Source organism: Cydia fagiglandana, chromosome 17 (genome assembly GCF_963556715.1).
Source record: "Cydia fagiglandana chromosome 17, ilCydFagi1.1, whole genome shotgun sequence".
Classification (NCBI taxonomy): domain Eukaryota; kingdom Metazoa; phylum Arthropoda; class Insecta; order Lepidoptera; family Tortricidae; genus Cydia; species Cydia fagiglandana.
Genome location: NC_085948.1, coordinates 2,251,717 through 2,275,680, shown reverse-complemented (window position 1 = coordinate 2,275,680; position 23,964 = coordinate 2,251,717). Strand labels below are relative to the sequence as shown.

The following is a 23,964-nucleotide window of genomic DNA, read 5'->3' as shown; positions in this document are numbered from 1 at the left end:
TTACACAGCTTGATAAAAGCTGCCGCAGTCAACAGATTATATCAGTAGGTAAACGATTTCAAGTGACGAGTAACTACTCATTCACATAGTAAATTAATACCACAATGCCGTCCATTACAGCATTGATAAATATTTACGCTATTTAGATTTAAAAGCCTGTTTACAGCTTAAAAAAAACTGTAACAGTCGACAGGTTATATCAGTAGGCACACAATGTCAAGCTAACATAGCTCATTCACATTGTATGACAGCCATTACGGTATTTAGCTCTAAAAGCTTAATGAGCTGGTGACTATCAACAATTCAACACTAGTATTTTATTCTGAAATTCTGAATTCTGCGGGTCGCTTCCAACCGGCACGTATGGAGGTCCAAGGGGGAGGCCTATGTTCAGCAGTGGACGTCTTATGGCTGAGATGATGATGATGATTTTATTCTGAAATATTTACAGAAGTGTAAATATCACAGTGCAAGAGGGAAATTAAAAGTTGGGGAATAAAAAACATTACCCTCCTTCTGATGCAGTCGGGTAAATACTGCAAGGACCACAGGAAGCTTTTATTTTTAATACTAAGCGGGACGAGCTTGACGTTTTTGACAGAGACTGGTGGGAGACTTCTGAGGATAGGGATACGTGGAAGAATAAGAGGGAGGCCTTTGCCCAACAGTGGGACAATATAGGCTAACAATAAAAAATAACTAATCTTCTTAAAAGCCAAGTCATTCCAAGAAGTCATAAGTATTGATATTCTACTTATAAAAATCTGTGTACTGTGCATGTATTGTACTGAATGGAGAATGAGAGTTAGCAGAAAGCCCAACTTTGTAAACACAATAACTCCAACCAATTATAAGTCTTATCACTACAACTGACGATCTGTTTTCGCCTGAAGCTATTTAGAGACGTCATAATATGAATTCTGTTGCTTTTAAGGGATTTAAAGTCGTAGGAGGCCATTTCTGTTTTAAAAATTTGATAAGGTTTTGGTCTTATTTTGATACGAGCTTGAGTCGATTTTTTTAATCAAAAATGTACTTAATTGTTGACAGCTAAATCACATAAAAAACAAATCCAGATCAAATTCATCAGTAGGTACCCCTAATGTAAATTATATTCGATAGCGTGACGTGACGTACACTCACCTGCAATAATATGTTACTCTTCGAAGGCAGCAAAAATATGTGACACGCTATGACTCTACAAATAAGATCGTGTCAGATATTTTTGCGGCCTTCGTTGTGTAACATATTATTGCAGGTGACTGTACGTGTTTCCGTGACATTTTGTATGGGATTTTAAGATTCCCAAACGTCCCGCTTGGCTCGCTGTTCATAATCCCATACAAAAATAGATATAACGCTATCCCGAACGCTCGTCATGCTAACGAAATGAATGTTAGACTAGGGGTTCAGAATCGGCTTAAAAGTCGGCAGCAGATTGCGATATTTGCATGACAAGATGCAAGGCAATTCGCTGCTCGCGTTTTGAATGTAACAATGTGTTTTGAGTTGTTAATTAAATGTTATATTTTTGTTTCGGATTATACAGAATTTTGTTTACATAGTTAGCAAGTTCCATAGAATGACCCTTTATTAGTATAGTCGCACCAAACAAAGTCTGCAGCGGATTTGATAGCCCACGCAGTGTAAGTGTCATAATTTCATATTGGACGTTTAAAATGACACTTGCACTGCGTGGGCTATCAAAATCGCTGCATACTTTTTACAGTCTGACTATATGTATGTTTATACCTGTGAGAGAACACCGCGATCTTCAAAGACAATAGCTTTTAATTTCATCAATTTAATGTAATGTAAAACATCTAAGAAGCTTAAACTAAATGAGAGAAACTGATTAAGATGCCGTCCTTGTCCCATTTCTGCTGCGATTATAACTTATACCTAGTCTGACAAAAAAGAGTAGAAATTAAAAAATGGCAATACTAGAGTCCCTTTCAAATCAATCTATACACCGTGTTTTTTTTTATTTCCGTTAATTGCAAGGGTGCATTCCTGAGCTTAAATCAAGTAACTTTCTCAAAGACACCGATATTCTAATTAACTCCATTTCGGAGATAATCAATAATTTATTTTTTTCTTCTAAGGCCTCTACAAGCCACTAGCCACTAGCTCTACAAGTACACTTGCCTTAGGCCCGGTTTACATATTGATTAGTGTTGAGACTGAGTTCATACATTTGCTACTAAACTTAAGTACAATCTCGGGCTATCGATGTTCGAAATGACATTGATATGTCACAGATTTCAATTGTTTGGTTGAGTTAAATGTAATGTCCGTGTTACAACAACGCTACTTATTTGCTACATTTAATTACTTTTTATACCTTATTTTTGTAGTAAAAAAAAGGTTTTTTTTTAAATTAACTATGGCATTCAGTTCTCTTAAACGTACTTAACCATATCCCGAAGTTAACGGAATTCAATAAAAACACGGTGTATAAGAAAACGGGACGACACTACAGTATTGCCACTTTTTAATTTCTACTCTTTTTTGTCAGACTGTATAACGTTCAATCCATCGCTTATTCTATAAAATTGTAAATTTAGTTAGTTCGGGTGCATAATAATTAGTTTACCTTCAACTGACTGAGCATTGGCGGCGACGATGAGCGCTATCAGCGCCACGCACCGCGACGTAGGCCTCATCTGCAACAATAATAAAATATAATACTATGAACAAAGAGAATTTGACATACCGTCGTATTCGAACTTCAAGATATTCACAAGAGACAACACGTACTAGATCCATTCTATACGTTATAGTTTAGATATCAACTAAACTGGGTCCAGCAAATCTTGTCAGTAGCAAACGGCGGCAAATTTGAAAAATCACGGGTTAGCAACACTACTGTGTTCGAATAATTCGAAAATCGCGTGTCATCTGTGTTTTATCTGTGGAATGTGGATCGCGAATGACAGCCATCATCTTTGTTTACATTCTGAATCATAGAGAATCCGCGAGTGACAATTTGTATTGACGGGCGCGCTCAGCGGAAAAAGTTTTGTTTCGATGTACATTGCTGCTTTTCTTAGCGCAATACTACTCTTTCAGTGTTGCCCTACTTTAGTTTGCTTTACATTGCTACTGACAAGATTTGCTTGACGCACTATAGTTCTCTTTTGCAGTGCAATTCGGGCAACCAATGTAACTTTTGCGTTAGATAGAGTAAGATATCTATTAGATGTGAATTGGATGTCTAAGTCATATCCTGTGGAAATCGTTCAAGAGCATCTCCAGAATCGCGTAAATGTCAAATTTGACAGGTTAGATCTTAAACATATCGTTATCGTGTGATATCTAAAAGATATCTAATAGATGTCTATTGTAAAATCCGAATGGGGCCATAGAGAGTTACTGTCATGGCCAATTATGTAGCTACAGTACATGGCCAATTATGTAGTTACAGTATATTTTCTGCCATCCTTCGACAGACGATTAAAACTGTTAGAACGCCATTTAACTTTGATCATTATTCTTTCACTGATGTGTGTTAACTTGTTATATATTAATATTAACGCCATCTACTCGAGAGTAGGCTGAAGGTTATGGCGCCATCGTCGCTCGAAAAGTTTGCACCATACCTTTGGCTTAAAGCTAATGTACCAAATTTAAATTGGAATGTTTGTTAGAATAACTTTAAACTGATATCTGATATCAATGACGAACAATACTTATATAATATGGTTAAAATAACTGGCAATAGACAATTATTGATCAATCATAATATATCCCCTTTAACATGCCTACATTTCCTCTTTAAATAGTTTACTTCATTCTAAAAACTTGAGCAAATTGAGCTGCAACTCATTTCTCAAGCTGCTCTTACCACGAACAAATAAAATGATTTCAACAAAGAAGGTCTTAAGCGCCACGCATTTTCCATAAAATTACGACGTTTTATAGCAAACAGTTCCATTCAGGCCGTATACATTTGAAGCAAAGTACTCCGTTTAAAAATGCAAGTATTCAAATCGCTGTAGCGCTACGGCGTAGCGGAGCTACGAGTGTAATTGCTACGGGCTACGGGCCGCCATGATTGTGCTTTCTAAAGTAGAGAATTCCGAATACAGTAAATTATATACAGGATGTTAAATACTAAATTCAAAACGCAGTAAATCAGAATCTAAGGTTTTTTTGCATTACCCCAATTAAATAAAAACCATTTCCTTTGAATATGTTTTGGTATTTTACCTGTAAAGTGGCTATAGACTTAGTAGTAATATGCTTACTTCATAGCGGCCGAAAGATGTAGCAATCTTTACGAAATTACACCTTTTAGTTGTAGTCAGTAAAGCACCTATGACATAGGGAAGGACAGACAGAAATGGCAAATCTATTTGATCATTCAAACTGCAAATAAATAACATTACATAGATTGCCCCCCCCCCCAATGCAATGGACATTGAAATGGGACATATTGTTTTTTATTTACATTCATCGATCATTTAGTTTACTCGCGGACTACCTAATAAAGCCAATAATATCAATCAAGACTTGACATTTAACGTTCAAATGCCGCTAGCTCATCCAACTGTAACATCCCGAAACATTCCCTTACTGACCGCCCACCCTGTAGTGCGGTAAACCGAACAGCTCAAATTAATTGACTCCTTTGTTCTCTACGTTCTGGTGTTGGGTATTGTTTGTTTGAGATCAAAATCAAAACTTTAATGGATTATTTATTCAGAATCGGCTCTTTTGACTTTTGGAGAAGATGAAAAAAAATTTTTTTTTTCGGCCTAATAAAATCAACTCAACTAACAAGCCAATTAGTTCGTGCACTGACATCAAACCGATATAGTTTAGTTTAGTTTATTTATCTAAATTATACAATTTTCACACAGGCTATACATATTTTTCAGCTTGTACTACTTTATCGTAGACTGATCGTTTTGTTTAAGAATGATGTTGGAATCATTTCAGTTACCTAGTTGTAATTCGCGGGGGCTCTCGCTTGCTAAATACTTGTCCTCTGAGCGAAATGAACGCGCGAATGATAGCTAACTCATATTTTTCTGTTGATGACAGTGCACGTTCGAATTGGCCTGTAGGTCAAAATAACAAAATTATAAGGACTTCGCTAAAAGGTCCTCGCTCTCCGTGACCCTGTTTTGCAACGAGGCCTAGTAGATGCAATACATTTACTAGTTTATCAACCTCTCAAAATATTCCCTTACTGACCGCCCACCCTGCAGTGCGGTAAACCGACCGGCTCAAATTAATCGACTCCTTTGTTTTATTCCGACGGAACAGACTTTTCAAAATGGCCGATTAAATTTTGACGACACGGTTGTTGCCGTTTATAGGCCGTAAAAACTTTCCGAATGGACGTCATTGAGAATTGAAGGGGTTTAGGGGAGACGAGTTTTTAATAAGGACTGTCAATCTCTGGAAAAACGGCCCGGTTCGAACAATGCTTATAAAAAGTCACAGCGGTACGGTACCGGTCTGTCAGTGTTAGAGGTGACATTTAACTATGTGTCGCATCGCGCTTATATAGGTAATTATTATTTATTTGTACTAGAATCAGCATTTGTTCATATGAAAATCCTAAAAATGTACCACTTCCACCTCTTCCCGTAAGCGATGGTGTTCTGAAAAAAACAGTTAGGTACCTACTTTTGTGTTGCTCAAACTCAAAATTAATAACTATTTAAAAACTATAAACTATTTACTGTTATGTTGCCATATTTTATTTCTTTATGCAAGATAAAGAATTAATTATTCTTAACGATGCTCGCTCGCTAGTAACATTTTATTTTTCCTGTAACGTAGGAAGCCTAGTTAATTTTATTTGGATTTAAATTGTGCTAAAATTCTTATTTTGATCTAGGTAAATATAATAGGTATTGTAAATATGATTATATATCGTTTCAGTGTAAGACACCATAATTAATATAAATGAACCTTATAACGTTCATACACCCTTATGATGAATGATGACACTACAACTATGATACCAAACGCAACGTCCTGTCTTTAATGTTGACTGGTCTCTGATTTTAGTAAAGTTTCGAGCTTAATGGGGTTTGAAATGTGTTTGATTAATTTAAATTGGGAGGGTTGATAAGTGGAGTAACATTTTCGTTTGTTCAAAAGGAATTTATTTTTAAAACCATTATGGGAGATTTTGTTAGATACCTAATTAGTTTAATACAAGCACTAGATTTTGATCTAGTCAATGATCTTCAAATTGACAGGGTTTTCTAACAAAAATATTTGTTTTGGTGATCAAAAAAAAATATAGCTCCGTATTTTATTTTATTATTCAAATAAGTTACACAGCACAACAGTATGTAAACCAAGTCACTGTGGAACTACAAGGAAATTTAAATATGTATAAACAATGTAACAAAAACATTGCGATACAAAAATACTGATATATGTTTTGCAATGTACACACAATAGTAGAATTAAAAAAAAACGCAAGTAAAGTATTTCCTTACTAAATTGTTGCCATGTTTAAGTATTTTACGTCAAAAATGTGACATTGAATAATTTTACGGTTTAGACTCACTTGTTTTTAGTCACTCGCGCGACATGTTTCGGAGAGCTTAGGTCTCCCAAGCCCAAACACACCACTATGCCCGCCTACAATAACAGCGGAAGACCTCCCACAACCTGTTTTCTCGGCGCGCGCGATACACGGCCGTCGTGAACGCTGCTCGCACTGTTAGTGCTTGAGAAAAGAGACCTAGGCTCTCCGAAACATGTCGCGCGAGTGACTAAAAACAAGTGAGTCTAAACCGTATAATTATTCAATGTTAACTAGTATGTCTCACGACAGTTTAAATTCTAAAAACGTGACAGTTACGTAGGAAGTGTCACCCTCAATAATTTTCTACAGTTTTTTGTCGTCACCTTCCAATGAACAAGTTGTCGCCTAACAAGAAAAACGAGTTAATAAAAATCTGTGCCTGGCTGGCGGTCTAAAAGCTATAAAAATTCTTTAAAAGCCTTAACAAGGCAGACTTTTAAATTTCTATGATTCCCGGGAGAAATTAAAATTTGAAGCGTACACGAGTTTCGACTTGATAATGTAAAAATGCTTTTAATATCAACCACTTTTGTTGTAAAAGAGACTTAAGGTGACATGCCATTTCCAACTGCAGCTGCAATACTGTTCATTTTACTATGAAAATTGACAGTGACAGCGACGCGTTTCCATAGTAAAATGAACAGTATTGCAGCTGCAGTTGGAAATGGAATGTCACTTTTACATTCATAAATTATTCGTACCTGTCGTAACTCGGGGCACGAATATTAATTGATGTTTATTATTTAAGTTTTTGACGTATATTTATGCATTTGCTTATTGGAAATCCTGTATTGCTGTAAACAGGTTTAATCCCAACAAAAACATAAATGTGAAATGAGAGCCAAGTTCAATATTAAGAATATGTGTCGTTGTGTACTCGCCGACAAAAGGATTGAGATCTATATGGGTGCCAAGTTCTGTGCTGTGTAGAAAATCCTGAACTTATAAAGGATTTGTCTTGGCTAGTTGTATCTAGTTGGCTAGTATGTCAGATTGTATCGTCAGATTGTACGGTTAGGATTTAAACAGTAACAGCTAAACATTCCACTACAGTGTACCTATATGTACATAAATATTGACAGTAATAAGCCACGGAATGTGCCGCAACTTATATGATCCCTGCAATTTTGCCGTGCGCTATACCCAATGTTGATACACGAATAATTATTAAACACGCCGAAGCAGTTAGCTCATACAAATCGGATCAAATCGGATGTTTAAAAAAAATGGAATCATAAATTTTATTTTCTGTTTCAGGTAGGTACGGTCGGTCAAGAAAGTGGTCTACCATTTTTCGACTCTATCAATCAGATGATACAGTCGAAAAGTGGTAGACCACTTTCTTGGCTGACTGTACATACATAACAAAATAAACTAACTTACCTATAAAATAAACTAAATTAAAACTAAAAACTAATACTAAATAAAATTAAAATATATCTAAGAAATGGGCCCTCTATGGCATGGTGCCCAGGACGCTGGCAGCATTTCTTCGCTGTATTGCGTTGCTAATACGTTGCTAATCATAAATTACCTCCACATTATGTTTAAAACGGATTGTGTTGTGGGTACTGTGGGAGACTAGTCAAATTTAAATGCATAGAAAACATGCATCGCTCAGCAATTAATAAAATATAAACCGATATAATAGTCTGAGAGATTTGCCCTGGCGGGACCAGTGCCAAAATAAAAGTACTTATTTGTTAGTGTGCATGTAAATATGTTGATATTGGAACTTTTTTTTAATGATAAGGTCCAAGTTTCCCGGACTCCCCCTATCTAATGGTTACACCGAGTCTGTGTTTTTCGTAAACGAAAATTTCGTGAAAAAGCCACTTACTTACCAAACTTTTACCAAAGAGGCCTATCTAAGAGGCCTTAGAGTGCCCACAACGGTATTGTTTGGTAGATCAATTTGTCAGCAATGGAAAATCGAAGCTTAAGAACAAATGTATTAAAAGAATGTACTAACATGTAAAAATGTACAAAACAACAAGCATAGGTATAAGTACAGATGTAGTGCATAATTCTTTTCCATCGTATTATTTCGGAAACGTTCATATTTGTCATGCTACTTCAGTCAACCTCAGTACTTTTTGTACCGAGAATGACTGGAATAGCAATACACGTTCGTACGTTTCTTAAATACGATGTAAAAAAATTATGCACTACTTCTGTAGTAAATTAAGTTATTTTGCCGCAATGAAAAAAAAGGTCCTCAAAAGAGTTTGTATGACAGCCGGCACCTCCGCGTATCACAACGCAACTTCATCATATTTAACTTGCATATAATTTTACTGGAAACCTTTTGACTTGGCAAAGAGCGTGTGTTGGAAAGTTCGAGAACAGTAGACGAGTTGCTATTAATTATGCGCCTCTTTTTGGGGTAAGCACTTGAATGTTTGCTTTTTAAAAATGCTGTGTGCCTGTCGTTTTAAATTAACTTCGTTTTAAGGACTATTTAGAGATTGTTTTGGCAAGGAACTAAAGCTTTTTGGCTGGTATATATTTTTATTATAGTCTGCCCAATTTTTAAGATCAAGTTTGCCATATACTATTAGAAAAGCGGTCAGACCAGGTATACTAAAGGGGCCCACTGATTAACAGTCCGCCGGACGGTATCGGCCTGTCAGTTGTTCGGAACTGTCAAAATTTCGTCCTAACTGACAGGCCGATGCCGTCCGGCGGGCTGTTAATCAGTGGGCCCCTTAAAAGAGAATATAGTAAAAGATGTTCCGAAAAAATCTTTGCCAACGTATTTTTGGGCCACATTGTTACCGTGAGGCTTTACAAATTTGAATTCGACATAAATAAAACCTTTTACAATGAATCAGTACTCTATCCTTAGAGCCTTAACGCACTGTCGACTAGTCACCGACGACTTGGTCTCGCGGCGACCAAAACATAGGCAAATAGTGCCAGGAGACCAACGGCTCAATTCTGAAAATGTATTAGATCTCTACTAGACCTCAACAAGTTACGATATGGATAATTTAAAGGTATTTGTAAGATAGATATGTCAAATTTGACGTTTCCGCGATTCTGGAGGTCCTCTTGAACGATTTTGACAAGATAGATATGTCAAATTTGACGTTTCCGCGATTCTGGAGGTCCTCTTGAACGATTTTGACAAGATAGATATGTCAAATTTGACGTTTCCGCGATTCTGGAGGTCCTCTTGAACGATTTCGACAAGATAGATATGTCAAATTTGACGTTTCCGCGATTCTGGAGGTCCTCTTGAACGATTTCGACAAGTTATGACTTAGATATCCAAGTCACATCTGGTCATATCTAATGTAAATCTAGTTGATCTCTATATCGTTTCTAGATCTTGTGATTATCTCGTTTCCCGAATACGCGTGCAAGCCGAGCGCAACACAAGTATTATGTCCTTCACAACTATGTTCGAGAGAAAGACGGATACATTACATAAGTAGTCGTCTCGACAGTTGCTCGCAGTTTGAACGCTTCTAAATTTTTTTCCATATTTAGAACACGTGTTTTCAATGGTCACCGGCAACCAGCAGTCTAGTACGGGAAGTATGTAGTGTCATAAGGTGCAAATTTTGGTATCGGATGAATTCACTTGGTACAGATGTAAGATACGTAAAGCTAAGCCAATACAGCCCGGTAGCCATCCGCCATCCCCTGATGGGTAGGCAGGAGGGGCATCCAAAGTTACACCCCGCCACGACGCAGCGAGTCAACGAGTAGGCCGAGCGACCGGCGAGTAAGTGCTAAGTGCGTAATCGCCCATATAAACTGTAGAAAATCACAGTCGCCATCGACTAAGTCGGCGGCGACAAATCGACAGTGCGTACCAGCTCTTACAAGGGATACATGTAACATTCAGCAATTAAGACCTTAATTGAAACATGAATAAGCAATTACGCGTTCTTTACACAAACGTATCACGTATAGATAGCTCTAGCGCCCGCAGCGCAGGTGTCTCTTTTGTGAACTAATGGATCGGGGAAGATTTGCAACTGGGTTCAGTTTGCGTTTATTATCAATTATGTATAAGCACACTAATTGTACCCGACCTAGTTAGATTCGTTTGATGTAACTGGGTCATGTCCCAGAATAAGTGAAGTATACGTTACTTCACTTATTAGAAGATTCTTACTAGAATAGCTAAGGTTAAGTGCTCGACATGCTAATACCCAATAGATAACACCTTGCTGTTACCTCTATTGACAATGACTTAAGTTTCAAGATGACATGTAATGGGAGCGCGTCGAGCACCAGTACGTTTACCTTATAAAAGTCTGATTAAGGCACAAATAAGTTTTTATCAATCATTTAATTTTTGGTACAAGCTTTTATCGCTGACAGTACTTTTCTTTCCACAAGCAACTAACACTCATCGAGACAATTCTTATAACCTCAAACACAATTAAATTGCGTTGTTGTATCCCGGAGGAGTCAAGCGCTGGTGGCCTAGCGGTAAGAGCGTGCGACTTGCAATCCGGAGGTCGCGGGTTCAAACCCCGGCTCGTACCAATGAGTTTTTCGGAACTTATGTACGGAATATCATTTGATGTTTACCAGTCGCTTTTCGGTGAAGGAAAACATCGTGAGGAAACCTGCATATATCTGCGAAGAAATTCAAAGGTGTATGTGAAGTCCCCAATCCACATTGGGCTAGCGTGGGGACTATAGCCCAAGCCCTCTCGCGCTCGAGAGGAGGCCTGTGCCCAGCAGTGGGACGTATATAGGCTGAGATGATGATCCCGGAGTTCTCATGGCCACCTCTTGTCTCCATCATCAGGTCAGCTCCATGTAGTCATTCTATTGCATTGTCATCCGATTTACATTTGTATGCAAAATTTCAGCTCAATTGGAAATCGGGAAGTGGGTCTCTCTGATTTCTAATCTCTAATAATCGGACATCGTAAATTTTATAGCATCTTCGGTGTAGCAGTGGTGTTGACGGAATTGGTATAAACAATTTCAACCCTAATGATTCATTAGCGTTAATTACGTTAATGTTACCCTTAATTTACCATTTTAGTTGGAATTATCTATACCAATTCCGTTAACACCACTCTGCTGCACCAAAAATGCTATAAAATTTACGATGTCTGCTTATAATCAATATCTCTTTGGCTTCGGGTTTAAATTTAAAGTTTAATTTTAAAGTCCTATCCAGGCATTTACACGCTCGGCTGGCTCGGGTCATGGTTAATGTATGTTGTAAAAGCGTTTTAATTTTTTAATTAGCCTTGCCGTTCTTTGAGCCTCGGGCCAACCCTTAATTGTCGGTTCTCGGTATATTTAATAATAAATAGGTCACTTAATGCGGTTTCTAAATTTGACGTTTAGTTTTAGTAAGCTTTGCTGCGAAATTAATGCAGAGTTTTAAAGTGTTTTTAAACAGGTACCTACTTTCAAGATATCTTTTTCTTTTCATCTTGTTAGCCAATTTTGTAAGTTGTTGTACTTAATAGTGAAGGGCACGAATTAAAAAAACGATTTTGATGAAATTTGCTATATGGGGGCTTCGGGGACGAAAAATCGATTTAGCTAGGTCTTATCTCTGGGAAAACGCACATTATTGAATTATATCTGTTCCGAGCTAAGCTCGGTCTCCCAGGTACTTTATTTATATTTCCCGAATATTAGACAAATGAGGTCCAAATCTGACCCAATGAGGGCCAAATCTGACCCAATGCAAATGACCGACAGACTGTCATATCGGTATAAATCAGACAATAACTGTAATAAATCCGTCCTAGCTCGTGTGGGCTCGTAAATCCGCCACGAGCGATAAGGACGGGACATGCGCGGACTGCGGTAATGTGACAGGGTTCTGTGAGCATAATATATATTATTTATATGGGAAGTAATTAAATGGTCCGTCAAAAAAAAACTATTTTGGCCGGCAGAAAAATCAATTGGTCAGTAAAGGTTATGTTAGGTTAGACTTTGGCTGACCAGTTAAAAATAATACCCTGTTTATAAGTATATAATCTGTACTCCATACTAATAATAATACTATCGTAATACCATAAAATTTCAACCTTTGGGACCTTTCGAATAACAGAAGGCTTGGGAAATATCATATATTGGCTAATTGTTAATGTATACATATAATACGATACCTAAAAATTACTTACAATCTTTTGTTATAATTATGAGTGTTAGAAAAAATACCATAATCAGAATTTCTGTCAATCTTTTTGTGGGTTCTTTTGTTCTTCATACTATTCACTGATGTGGGTAAACACCTTTGTCCTATTCGAGGTATAAAATTACCCACAGCTCGATAGCTAATGGATTGTACATACCTCAGTGAATCGGGTTTTGTCGCCGTGTGACATTACAACCTCTGGTACTTACCGTATTTGATCAAGCGGGATTTACATTACGAAATTAGTGTCATGCATGTTGAAATCAGTTTCACGAAAGTAGTTTCGATATATGCGGAAGTAGTTTTGTGAAATAATTGGTGTCGTGAAATTCACAGTATCGCAGTGACCATGGCCACATCAGCATCAAAGCTACACGTCCGCAAAGCGCAGACACTTTCGCGACTAAGTTTTCACGTCGCATTTACACTACGAAATTAGTTGCATGACACTAATTTCACCAAAAAATCGCGCAGAGCACGAAACTGATTTGCATTCGTGAAATTAATGCATGCATTATGAAAGTACTAAATTAGAAATTACACGTGAAACTGTTGGTAAAACTAATGTCACGAAACCAATTTCATGACACTAATTTCGTAATGTAAATTCACCTTTAGGAGGAGATTTCCAACTTTAGACGTACCATACAAACATACCGTGGTATGTTTACCTAAAAGTAGGATGATAAGGTGGTGGTACTAGTGCTCGACATGCTAATGCCCAATAGATGACACCCTACCTTCACCTCTATTGACAATGACTTAAGTTTCAAGATGACATGTACTGGGATCACGTCGAGCATCAGTACCGCCTCCTTACTATTGAGTAGTAAGAGCTTTAATATAAAGTTTGCGAGAATATTTATGTCAAATTGGCGGCTAATACTTTTGCTGATTATGCATACATAAGCACATATAACTATTAAGCACTTTTATTTATCCTATTTTATTGAAGAAAAGCCACCCAAATGTGACACTTTCCCGATAATATAAGATAGAGAATTAAAGGAAAATAAAATATTCAGGACACTAAGCCAACTATCAAAGTAAACTGCATTCAAAACGTTGGTCAGGGCGCGTAGCCAACGTGCAAATCGTTAACGCTCCGTAGTCTAGTCAACTCTTTATCACTCTTCCCCACTAGTGAGAGTAGTGTGCGACAGTGACAGTTGCGTTTCGTTTGCTACGCATCGTTAACGATTGCACGTTGGCTACGCACCCAGATACCGCACAAAATTATACGCGATGAAGTCCCGTTTTATAATTTAATAATGTGTAAAAATCGTTAAATATAAATCAGTGCAATGAAAATTACATGCAAGTTCTTTCTAGTCTAAATCTCGCTTTAAAGGACGAACTAAATTTTATCTCTTAGTTTATTCGAAACTTATCCGTAAATCAAATCATCGTAAACTCTCTTAATGTGGTCCATAAAACAGACGGTACCCTAAAAACGAGGGTCGAATTCTATTTATTTTCGCCGAGATCTTAGCCACCATATTTCACATCGATATATCCCGAAAACCTCTGAATTATTTATACATTGTGATGAAATAAATTTATTTCCGCGTTAGGTTTTCACGTTGGTGCGGTTTGTAAGTGACTCACGTATACGCTTGGTTATTTTTTTAACTGAATAAGTGGATGGGATATGATAATAGATTTTCGGATTACTAATATGTTGCATAAAATTTATTGTCATATTTTACTTTCGCATAGCAACCCTTGGCAGAATCATCATTTCGCAGAATTACTTTTTGCATAAGTTTCATGGCATACTGTTGTTTCGCACAATTTTGTAAAGCAGAATAATGCAATGGCATAATCTCAATTTGAAGAATAATACTATAATCGAATAATTGTTTTGCCGAAAATTGCGTCGCATAATATGTACTTGGCATACTGTCTTTTCGCACAATTTCCTTAGGCAGAATAATTCATTGGCAGTTCTAACCTAACCTAACCTACAGTTCTGGAAGCAGTTTCTTTTGAGTAGGGGTCGCAGTTCTAACCTAACCTAACCTACAGTTCTGGAAGCAGTTTCTTTTGAGGGGTGTGTAATGATCCGTATAACAATTTTTGATATATTTTTAAAATATATAACAACTTTTGATATAATTTCATGGTGTATAATCACTTAAGCGGTATAATGAACTTTTGATATAACAACAAAATAACTATTTTCATGGGATATAATGTTTAATCGATATAAAAGCTATTCGATATAACGTTTACTGGATATAATGAATATTTGTTATAAGTATTTATGGTATAATGTATTCAAATGTATAATAATAAGTTGAGGTTATAATAAAAAAAGTCGGTTCTGGCGCTTCGCCGGCCGCTACCGCGGCACGCTCGCTTCGCTCGCTCGGCTCGCGCGCTGTAGGGTCGCAGTTCTACCTAACACTCCTCCTCGCTTCGCTCGTCGTCGTACCTAACTGAGACCTGCCTTAAGTTCGAATACGTAGGTTGTTATAATAGTAGTAAATATTACAAATTATACCAGTACTACATTATGCCAACTGAGCGTTATATCGAACTTAATTATATACGCTGTTAATGTTAGATTAGAAGTTGTTATATTACAAGTTCATTATACTTGACGATAGTTAGACTCTTTAAGAATATACCATGTATTGTTATAGCAAAAGTGCATTATGTCCCTCAATCGTTATATCGACTAAAAATATATCAAAAGTTGTTATATGGACCGTTACGCACCCTCTTTTGAGTAGGGGTCGCAGTTCTAACCTAACCTAACCTACAGTTCTGGCAACAATTTCTTTTGTGTAGGGGTCGCAATTGTAACCTAAAGTCCATTCCAATAGAACTTGCTAACTTTGTAAACAAAGGACGTAACTTTGTTTTGTCACTGTTTCTCCTTGAATTTTCACATCATCTCATCAAACACCATTGAGACACATACACTATACACTATTAAAGCGGTCGTTACCGTAAAATACAACAATATATAACTGTATCTTGGATATTTCATTAAAAGTTTAAAATGGTTTCATAAGTTAGGTTATTAGGCCCTGATGTAATGACGTTTTTGTTTCTTTTACATTCTACAATTGTCTATGATGGATAGTGTTGTGACTAAAGTTGGTGATATACTCGTAAAGCCGCTACACACTACGCGACTCACGGTCTGTACCTGCCAACGCGGTTATATACACTACGCGGTAGTTTGACAATTTTTTTTTCCTCTGATCGTGAAGAATCGTGATTAAACAAATTAAAAATAAGTATCTACTTGTTTTTTACTTTCGGTATTTAACTATTCGATATGGTTTGACATAAAAACCGGGCAAGTGCGAGTCGGACTCGCGCACGAAGGGTTCCGCACCATAAAGTAAAAAAAAAACGGCAAAAAATGCAAAAAGAAAACGGTCACCCATCCAAGTACTGACCACGCGCGACGTTGCTTAACTTTGGTCAAAAATCACGTTTGCTGTATGGGAGCCCCACTTAAATCTTTATTTTATTCTGTTTTTAGTATTTGTTGTTATAGCGGCAACAGAAATACATCATCTGTGAAAATTTCAACTGTCTAGCTATCACGGTTCGTGAGATACAGCCTGGTGACAGACAGACGGACGGACGGACGGACGGACAGCGAAGTCTTAGTAATAGGGTCCCGTTTTACCCTTTGGGTACGGAACCCTAAAAATGGTAACACACTATCGCACCGCACCACGACCTTGGTGCGTCGCACACCCATAAGTGATATATAGTTCGTTTTTTTAGCATTAAAAATAAGGTAAACAATCTTTATGTCTTTGTTTTTGATTGAAAAACACATTCAAAAAATAAGTTACGGCAAATATGTAACAATAATGAATCCAATACGATCATTTATATTCTTCTGCTTTCATAAGGAATAGTTACTGATTTTTAATAAGCGTTTTTCAATTAAAAGACATGTCAAGATCGCTTACCTTCTTTCAAGTTCTTTTTAATGCAAAAAAAAACGAACTATGGATGCGACGCACCAAGTTCGTGATGCAGTGCGATAGTGTGTTACGGCCTTAAGTAAAGGACTAAGTAAGACTCTTTCCCATCACTAGCAAATTCATCATTCAGAGACAATTTCAATATGGCGGTTTGTTTACATAGTTTGCAAGTTCTATTGAAATGGACTTTAACCTAACCTATAGTTCTGGCAGCAATTCTTTTTATGTAGGGGTCGCAGTTCTAACCTAACTTAACCTGTAGTTCTGGCAGCAATTCCTTTTGTGTAGGTTCAGTCAGCGACATGAGTATTATGCGGTAACAATTTCGGCAGAACTTTTATTCTGCTGCATAACATTCTGCGAAATTCAAGTCTACAATATGAGCAATATGCCATAAGAAATTCGGTGGAATGTAATTTATGCTACATACAATTCTGCGTATGTAAAATCGACGATAGTAGTATTCTGCTATTCAAAATTCTGCCAAATGAATGTTATGCGACATGACAGTTATGCTAATTATACAATTATGCAAAAGTATCATTCGGTTAAAAATGTTTCTGCGAAACCTGCTATGCGAAGTGTATTTCGGACAATCGATATTATGCAAGATAAAGGGAAGCCTAGATTTTCATTGAAGGAGGTTATCATTCAGACATTTAAAAAGGGTTTGTGGTATGGGCTAGCGGCTTGGGGATAATAGAGACAATGGCCTTTGTTTGAAAGATTAAGGCTTGAAGCGAAAAATTCACCTGAGAAGAGCCGTACTATAGTAGTGTTTTCATTTCGTTGTGATCGCCTGTATTCTACTCCAGAGTAAAGATCATTGACTAATTATATCTAAGGATTGGCCTTACGGGCAATAAGTATGGGGCATGCGTGGGGCCAGTACAGCGGTATGACACCGCTACAGCCCGATTGGTTGATGAGTTCGCATCACGCACGCGATCGGTCGCAACTAGTTGCGTTAGACTGCACGATTGGCTCGAATTCGTGAGTGACACCGCTGAACTAGTACCATTTTTAGTGCCCGTAAGGCCCGTCCTTAGATATTATACGTCAATGGTATAGATAGATAATAGTTATCTATTAGTGATGACATTGCTGCCCTTTGTAATTGCAAATGGCATGCAGAGTTAGTTAGCTTGGGCACACTTCTATAAACCGCCCTGATTTTATAAATAAGTACATAATACCTACATCATTCTGTAGTGTGTGTGTGTGTGTATTCATTTCTATCGTGTTTTAACGGGAACATACGAACGTGTCTTGCTATTTCATTCAGTCTCGGTACAAAAAGTACTGAGGTTGACTGAACTGGCATGACAAATACGAACGTTTCCGAGAAAATACGATGGAAAACAAGTATGCACTACATCTGTACAGTATACTTTGTGACAAATGACCCGAAATACAATTTGTGTGGCCATAAAGAACCCTAAAGGACGGGAAATACAATTCCGGTTTTATTGTCACTGCGAATATTTTATTTAACAAGCCGGACTGTAAACTTGAGACGACGAAAATGGAGACTTTAATGTTCCCGGGAAGGCAGTTCGGTCTAAGTATAGTGTCAGGAAGTTGGTAATATATACAGGGTGGCTAAAAAATAACTATCGGTTCTACGGGCAATATGCCACTTAAGTTTAGCGATTCGGGTTAGAAACTAAAATATTCATGTTATTATTATTACCTTGAATGGGCTGGGTCCGGTACTAGCTTTCAGGTTTCATGCGAGATCTGAAAAATAGAAATATAGATTAATAAATGTAAAATAAACTATAGGGGGCGCCATAAGCCCTCAGGAAATACAGTTACGAACATTGAGTAATTATCCCTAATCTGAACGGGAACTTAAGTGGAAACTTGAATGAGAATTTCGTTACGAAAGTTTCCAGAAATTTCGGAAATTTTGAGGATGTTCTGTAACTAGCACATATTTGCTAGGTAGAACACACAACACGAACAAAGCTTGCACACTCATATGCGACTACTAAAATCATAATAATATCTACCCTTCTTGTAGGTCGGATTAATAGATACAGAATTGGTTGACCGATTTCCTCGTAATTGCTTGTATAAAAACTACAGGCACTTTACGAGTGCATTAAACTTAATTATTTTCCCTGTGTCCAGGAATTGAGGACATTTAAAACCATTCGATAGTATCTGGAGAGCGAAACGAAAAAGCCGACATTCAGATCAAACATTTACTGACAACTAAATAAACAAATGTAAAAACAATACCGGGTGTGGCCTGTAACACGAGCAAATAATTAAAACATAGATTGTACTCCTCAAATGGTGACACTTTTGTTCAACAACTTTTAAACATTTTGAAGTATTTAGACTTCGTTATTTTTCATACAAAATAAATATTATCTTCAATGGACGCCATCGCCACGCCATATCATTAGATTGACGTTGCTTGTCACGTCTTAAACATAACAAAATTCGCAATACATTGCGTCTTAGAATAAACTTTAAAGGGTATTGAACATCAAACCACAAGTTATTTTTAAAAGTCGCTGAACAAATGTTGGCCAGTATGAGGAGTACAGCCTACAGGTTAATTTTTTGCTCATATTACAAGCCACACCCGGTATAATAAAATGACAAATAGACAAATAGTATAAAAAATATAAATACTATATAAAACCTTATTAGTCCTCGATCCTCAGGAACATCCTTTAGGACTATAACTCATTTTTAAGCTGTTAACGTCATGTATTCCCGATTAAGTATGAGATTAAAAAAAAAATTAATGCCATTCTTATTAGATCTCAAATCGAAGCCATGGTTCCTAATAACAGATTTCGCTATCTTTCATAGTTTCTGACTTCTTCACACTGACCCATTTGGATTGATCGCCCTGTATAGTTAAGTATTTTCAAAGTTATAAGGAAAGATAATATTATAACCGCAAGACTTAAGTAAACATTTTATACAGCCATCTTTAAGAATCACTTGACGTCGTAAAGTCTAATAACGCCACGCAAAAGTTATTTAATATCTCACCTCAAAAATATATGAAAAAATCCATTACCGACGCCCTTCGAGAAGGCAAAGTTTCGCGAAAAACGTATAGGGCACAAAGGGTGTAAGCTTTTCACAGGTGGATGTTAAGTTAAGCGAAATGAGACCCTAATTCAAGGGTAATAAGAAGGTATACTATATAACGAGTGGCTAAGCTTTTTGATTCTTACATTGGCCAATCAAACGTAGATGCAGAAGGTAGGGTGTGTTATTAATAGCTAAAAGCTAGCTAAAATATCAGTCGAATTGAAGTTGAAAAAAGTAGACTTTTACAGGTAAAGTAACTATAATAATCAGGAGAAAGTTTTAAGACTAATAGGTTTATTTTTAAGTTGCCATTTTCATAAGCTAAAAGGTCACGAATGTCTAAAATCGGCATCGGAAAGAGTGAAGGTACACGATATTTTTTTTTGCTATTGGTATATATGAAAAAAAGCTGTGTATACGTGGCGTTGGTAATTCAATTTTGAATTTTATGCCATTGAGATAAGATGCAGATTTGCAGACGTAATGACGGGAAACCCCGACAAATGGCAGCAGTCGTTAAGCTCGTTAGGTTGAACATAATACGAAACTGGGCTCTTGAGGAAAAAACATGTGCGAAGTCATATTACCCACTGAGATTTTCATAATGGCGGATGGGGTTAGACATATTGTACCTACAATTCAAAAAGGAAAATTTTAGCTTGCTGGTGACACTGTTTATCATAAATATAAGCATGTTAGCTCGGGGTGATGTTAAAGTATCGCTAACTAATGTTTATTGATGTACCTACCTATATTTATACATATTATTGAAAATCCTCTAGTACTGGAAAGGAGTTTGATATCATGTCTAATATAGGGCCCTTAGGCTCTAAGGTACTTAACAATTCTGCAAACTTCACCATTTTATCCAAAAATTTATCTACAAAAAAAAAATGAATTTTCTCGCAAAATTTTAAGAGAATCGGTTGAGAAATGTGACACATAGAGAACAACCGGATAGTAAAACAGACATACGGAAGCATTTTTGCACAGCTTAAACTTAAGAAGCTTGCTCTTCACTCTTGCTTAGGCAATTAATGGTCCGTCATCTTCCTTGCGTTAGCCTGGGGTCTGCTTGGCAACTATTTAATCTCCGCTTTCTTGTAAATTGACTGCTCCGATATATATCTCATGGCGACTGTACCTATTTAATATTTCTGCGTCTCGCAAAAATTTTGCAATTTAATGATTGTTAATGATCTTTCAGCTATAAAAGTGCCAATAATAGTAGGTAACTGGCTACTTTGAAAACCAGAAGTTGCTAAGCGGGCCAGATTTTCAAAATGATCTTGACCCGACTTTATTGTTAAGAGAACAGGAGCGCGTCTAAGTAATTTTGGACACCTCGCCCGCTTAGTAACTACTGCTGCTCACGGAATCCACCAAACCTTAAAATGTCATTCACATTTGTCCCCCTCGTAAGTTTCGTAACATCTCCGATGACAAAAAAGTTCGTCTCAAATCAGCCCGCAAGGGGGCGCAATCGAGCGCCTAACGTTCCTCGGTACGGGGAGGATAAGTAATCAATTGTAAGAATGGATTTGTGGAACGCTAATCTTCCTCTTTGTGTATAACTGTCAATGTTGGTTCATATACGTTATATTGTATGCTTAACTCGTTCGCTCTTTCCTTTGCAAATACGATAAAGTTATTTAAGCAGCACATGAATACGGGATATTATTTTCAGTATTTGAGACTCCAAGAATAAAAACGTAATCTATATATATAAATGCCTACCACCCGTTTCGTTAGCTTTATTGTTTTGTTCACAGAACAATTCAAAAGAAGATAGGTAATTAAAAATATTTTACTATTAGATATAAAAACTAGAGTGCCGATATCAGTTTTGTGATAATATTCTCCTAGTTTGAACCTAGTGCTTATCCGCTTTAAACTTTTGAGTAAGGCACAATCAGTTTTTGGAGAGCATTTCTTTTTAATGAAATTATATAATATAACAACACAATCCTTATACTCCAACCCGATTGTGCTGCGTTCGAAGAAATAAGAATACAAAAAGTAATTTACTCGAAAACACACCCAGCTCTCTTCCGCAGTTTGGTGAATACGCTGAATTCAGTATCACCTCGATTCGTGTCGGTTTGCTTTCAGCTCGAAATCTCCAGACGTATGTACGAACTTGAACAGTGTACAAAGCTATACAATGAACGAACCAAGTTTACCGCCTTAGAGCATGAAAGGTTGCCAACGCTTGCCGAGACGGAGTTGGCAACTGCCAAAGGTTTGCATAGATGGCGCCAGCACATGTTTTCCCTGTCTTAAGCCATAAGATAAAAAAAAAAGAATTTGACACAATTCTAGGGTGAAAAAACCACTATGTGTAAAATACTTCGACCGGCCAACATTAAAATGCGGGCCAGGTGTAAATTTCGTCGGTCATCGGATACCGGGCGATTACTCGTAAAGTTAAGGGCAATGTGTAATGAACCCTCGTGGACGTCAGCTGCCGCTCCGTTGCTGTCTGACGAACTTTCAATTGGGATGCGATGACAATTTTTCACGTGTTTGGGTGGGTGGTGGCTGCCGTTTCTCAACCCAACAACGGAGTTAAGTGCTTCAATTTTGGAGCGCATATAACCTATATATAGTTATACTACGAGTATTATTGCGTTTGACTCGAGCAGCCAAAACGCTCGAAAATCCACAGTAGAATCAAATCACCTATGAGTTCCTATGAGACAAGTGTTCGGCAAACGTTAGCGACATTCAAGCACCGAAGCGAAACTAAGACAATAAAATCTCCAAACTAAAGGGAGTAAGCGCCACGAACTTTGTACTAAAATTTGACGTTTTTGTCCACACAGCAGTCGCTAGGGGCGCAACATGTGAATTGGAAAACTTGGAGACGATACTTAGGTACCGTGACTTTGCTGTTTGCGGTATTACCTACTCGAAACAAAGGGCTTTACTGTTATTGGTTATTTATTTTCGTGACAATGGAAAGACCAATGCAGTGCAATGCAATGGCAGTTGCTGCCGTATTCGAACTTCAAGATATTCGAACAAGCGACAACACGTACTAGATCCATTCTAGATACGTTATAGTTTAGATATCAACTAGTTCTCTTTTGCAGCGCAATTCGGGCAAGCAATGTCACTTTTACGTTAGATATAGTAAGATATCTATTAGATGGGTTGGGTGGATGACATTCGGAAAATTGCGGGGCACTTTTGGGTGAGACTAGCCCAGGACCGGAATAAGTGGCGTACACGAAGAGAGGCCTATGCTCAGCAGTGGGCGACTGAAGGCTAGAATGATGATGATGATGAGGATGATATATTAGATGTTTATTAGATCTCTAAGTCATATCCTGTGGAAATCGTTCAAGAGTATCTCCAGAATCGCGCAAATGTCAAATTTGACAGGTTAGAACTTAAACATATCATTATCGTATCTTGGTGATGCCTAAAAGATGTCTAATAGATGTCTATTTCAAAATCCGAATCGGGCCCCAAGTTAGTAGTAGTAGTAGTAAACACTTTATTGCACAAACAAGTACCTACATAACACAGAGAAGATACAGTCAATGTGTACAAAGGCAGTAAAGGTGTCAGTTTTCATTTCACATTTACTTTGAAACTAATCACATTGAAAAAAAAAACACATTTATAGTATAGTAAGTAGATACTAAAAAAGTAAGAAATTCTGAATACTTTTAAATGCAAAACAGTGACATTTTTCGTAACTTTATTCTTATTTTGTTTATTTTATTCTGTGAAACTAGCTACATTCGAAGAAAAGAAATAAGTAGGTAGTATGCAAATGAATAAAATAAAATGTAATTTAAGCTCGGAAGATAGCATTATACGACTTTTAAAAGCGTTTGGCTAAAATTTCAAATTGGCGGACAGTTGACAACGCCTTTTAAATGAATCGTAGTAAAACGCTTCGGATCCGTGACGAAGCGTCCGACACTTCGATTCCTATGATTGGTGGTCGGTAAATTCTATAGAAAACAAAGTATCGAAAGCCACGACCCAGGCCGTTTTAGCGTAAATTAATGTTATTGAACGAAGATGGCCGATGGGGTCGAAAAGTGCTCGAGTGGAGACCACGGACTAGCAAGTGCAGCGTAAGATGTCCACCCACAAGATGGACAAACGACCTTGTTAAGGTCGCCGGAAGACGCTGGATGCGGGTCGCTTCCAATCGGCACGTATGGAGGTCCAAGGGGGAGGCCTATGTTCAGCAGTGGACGTCTTATGGCTGACATGATGATGATGAT

At 37.3% G+C, this 23,964-nt stretch overlaps 2 protein-coding genes across 2 annotated transcripts in view; one reads left to right on the top strand and one right to left on the bottom strand.

Moving 5' to 3' along the window:
* Window positions 1-3,711, top strand: part of LOC134672787 (tRNA (adenine(58)-N(1))-methyltransferase non-catalytic subunit TRM6) — a 193,673-nt gene extending 189,962 nt beyond the window's left edge. The window contains exon 3 of the mRNA XM_063530732.1: window positions 3,699-3,711. The gene's annotated coding sequence lies outside the window, so the exon portion shown is untranslated. The remainder of the gene's footprint in view (window positions 1-3,698) is intronic.
* The window catches only part of LOC134672806 (Ig-like and fibronectin type-III domain-containing protein 1), a 111,462-nt gene extending 93,068 nt beyond the window's left edge, over window positions 1-18,394 (bottom strand). The window contains exons 1-2 of the mRNA XM_063530766.1: window positions 18,348-18,394; window positions 2,597-2,666 (exon numbers count right to left, since the gene is read on the bottom strand). Coding sequence (XP_063386836.1) covers window positions 2,597-2,666 — 70 coding nt within the window. The 5' untranslated portion in view covers window positions 18,348-18,394. The remainder of the gene's footprint in view (window positions 1-2,596; window positions 2,667-18,347) is intronic.
* Window positions 18,395-23,964: the final 5,570 nt, after the last annotated feature.